At 34.3% G+C, this 2,833-nt stretch overlaps 1 protein-coding gene across 1 annotated transcript; it reads right to left on the bottom strand.

Annotated features, from left to right (window-relative positions):
- Nucleotides 1-306: 306 nt before the first annotated feature.
- Nucleotides 307-2,826, bottom strand: LOC124893515 (serine/threonine-protein kinase STY46-like; the record flags this gene model as incomplete). The annotated part of the gene is made up of 8 exons (XM_047404496.1): nucleotides 307-591; nucleotides 679-813; nucleotides 1,179-1,232; nucleotides 1,476-1,556; nucleotides 1,910-2,005; nucleotides 2,101-2,276; nucleotides 2,480-2,553; nucleotides 2,729-2,826. Coding segments are annotated over 8 exons (783 nt in total), but the record flags the coding sequence as incomplete, so codon positions are not given.
- Nucleotides 2,827-2,833: the final 7 nt, after the last annotated feature.

Below are 2,833 nucleotides of genomic sequence, written 5' to 3'. Positions count from 1 at the left end.
ATATTATTTTATAAATATTTGCTAAAAATCCTTCTTCTGTAATAGGATAAAATTTTGGGACCTTAATGGAAGCCTCATATGGTTGTTCTTTTTGTTTGACCACTTCAGGTTATTTTTCCTACTCTTTTTTAATTCATTTGTTTAATATTACATACAATATAATTCTTGTTCTTATTTTAGGGTGTGTTTTCGTACGGAGAATACCATTTTCTACTAAATTTTTTCATGTTTGATTGATTAAATTATCCAAAAAAAAAAAAAAAAATCATGCTTAGGACAACGTGTAATGAGTTTAACACTTGAAAGAGTATATAAAACATAATATTTGTCATAAATAGCGAGTTTTTAAATATTTATACAATATGATCATGTAAATTACAAGGTAAATCCCAATGATAAACATTATTAATTTGTAATCTGTGAAAAGTTGTAGCTAACCTACTGCCACAGATCATAGTTATACAACACTGATAGCGGAAAAAAATCACACTGTGAGTACATATAACTTAAAGTAAAACGTGGTCATGCATCATGCTTCCTCAATGGCAACGCGGCGCTTCTTCTTTTGTTACTTTTCTCTTCTTCAACTATCTGGTTTTAGGCAGTGCAATAATGTTTAGAAACACAAAACATATGCAGAAATCACATTAAAATTGATACTTAGCTTCTACGATGTACCTTTTTGGTCATGTGTTGCAAGATGTCAAGAATTACGGAAAATTCAGGCCTTACGAAGGGGTCTTGCTGCCAGCATTTCTCGAGCAATTCTACCAGCGTTGGATGAGTGTTCGCGGGAATTGTTGGCCTTAGACCCTATAATTTTATGTTAGAAAATAAATTCAACTAATGTGTATTGATATTTGTTGATTGTTATGAAGTGTACTGTATGTAGTTTTTGTTTATAAGTAAATAAATATCTGTCTTTACTGCTAAGTTTTCTACAGATTTTGACAACCTAAATGTCCCGGTGCAACCATGTATAGTGCATGAGTTATCAAGTAGAGGTAAGGTTTGTATATACTCTATGTCAAGTAGAGGTAAGGTTTGTATATACTCTATGTACCCTCCGAGACCCTACTTTACGAGACCACTAGGTATGTTGTTGTTTTTGAGTTATCAAGCAGAATCGTTGAAAATTGAAGAGGATGAGATATGTTTGTAGATTGAGAAATATATACCTTCTGAACAACAGCGACCGCAGCTTGTAATGGGGTCAAGAACTCGTAAGGAAGCTGATATGTTAACATCGACAAAAACAATTATTGACACTGAAAATTGTTAAATCCTACAAAATGCTCATGAGGAAACAAAAATGACATAAACTAGTTAGAGTAATAGGTTACGATCTTAGGCAACACGAAAATGCTAGTAAAATACACATGAAAGTATTTTCCTCATATATATGTTAATGTTCTCCGTCTTCCCTATGGATTTATGAATGATTGAAATGAAAGAATGAACAGAAAAAACATTACCTTTCCTGTTAACAGCTCCCACAGTACAATTCCAAAGCTGAAAACATCGGCTTTTCGATCATAGGGTTTATGTCCAATAACCTTTGAAATATCAAACAAAAGAAATAGCTAATTTAGTTCCATTTTGATCAAATTCATGTGTGTATGGTACTTATACTTCTAAATTTTCCATAAAAACCTGTTTGGATTGGCTTATTTTAGGTGTTTTGAAACACTTTTGTAGTGTTTGGCTAAGATACAAAGTGTTACTAAGCACTTGTTTTAAAGCCAAACTATCAAAAATAAGTCGAACAGGTTCTAAATTGTGCGCTTCACTTCTTGCATTTTTGCTTCAAGCCTTATGGGGCTTGTCATTTTTCGTTTTTTGGAAAACGGACACAACACAAAACGCGCGGAAAATGATTGATACTATAGAAGAATGAAAAAGCGTCGACCTCAGGAGCCATCCATCGATATGTTCCTGTTTCTGCGGTCATGACACCAGACTGAACTTGCACTCGAGCAACACCAAAGTCAACAACCTTCACAACCTGTCAAGCTAGCACAAGCTGTAAGCAGCTTTCTTTTTTATGTATTCAGTTAAAGAGATAACGACATATATCCAGGCTGCCAAAACAGCCATTACTTGATTTTCATCCATCAAGAGATTGGCAGTCTTGAGGTCTCTGTGAATTATATTATTTTGATGCAGGTAGCTCATCCCCTTTGAAACATCAATTGCAACCTTGAGTAATACTGAAAGCCTGAAAAGGCCTTTCTTTTTGTGCAGAAAATCATACAGACTCCCACCAGACATAAATTCTGCATACAAGGGAATATTGAAGATGATGAGATAATGTAATTATTTTGTTGTTTGCTTGTGATTAGAGATCGATCTCAATCCAAGCATCCTTCCTAGAAGGTGGTTAAGGTTCTCGAGGTCGCTCATCAGGTCTATTGTTTTTGGTAGTTAATGAAAATATTTTACAGTTTATCACCAAAAAAGAAAGAATGTCTTGTGTTACCTGTGATTATGCATAAGCGCGGAGGTTTTGTACAAGCACCAATAAATCGCACAACATTCTTGTGGCGGACTTTCCTGTAAGTACCAGAAAGAGTTCAGGTCATGTATATATAATCTTCTACAATATCTTTTTAAAAGTACTCAAGCGTTTTCATTTTCCCGAATCAGGCATATCAAGACGATGATAGTAAAATCGTAGCAGGACAAAATGTTGTTGCTGATCAATGCAAACATATCTAGTTTTAGTCACCTTAATATATAAATTTCTTGTGCAAAATCTCTTTGCACATCTTCATTTAGGCACTCAGCCTTGAGAACCTTAATAGCCACTTCCTGATTATGGAATGAACCTTTA

Source organism: Capsicum annuum, unplaced genomic scaffold, assembly GCF_002878395.1.
Source record: "Capsicum annuum cultivar UCD-10X-F1 unplaced genomic scaffold, UCD10Xv1.1 ctg60813, whole genome shotgun sequence".
Classification (NCBI taxonomy): domain Eukaryota; kingdom Viridiplantae; phylum Streptophyta; class Magnoliopsida; order Solanales; family Solanaceae; genus Capsicum; species Capsicum annuum.
This window is presented reverse-complemented; position numbering and strand designations above follow the sequence as displayed.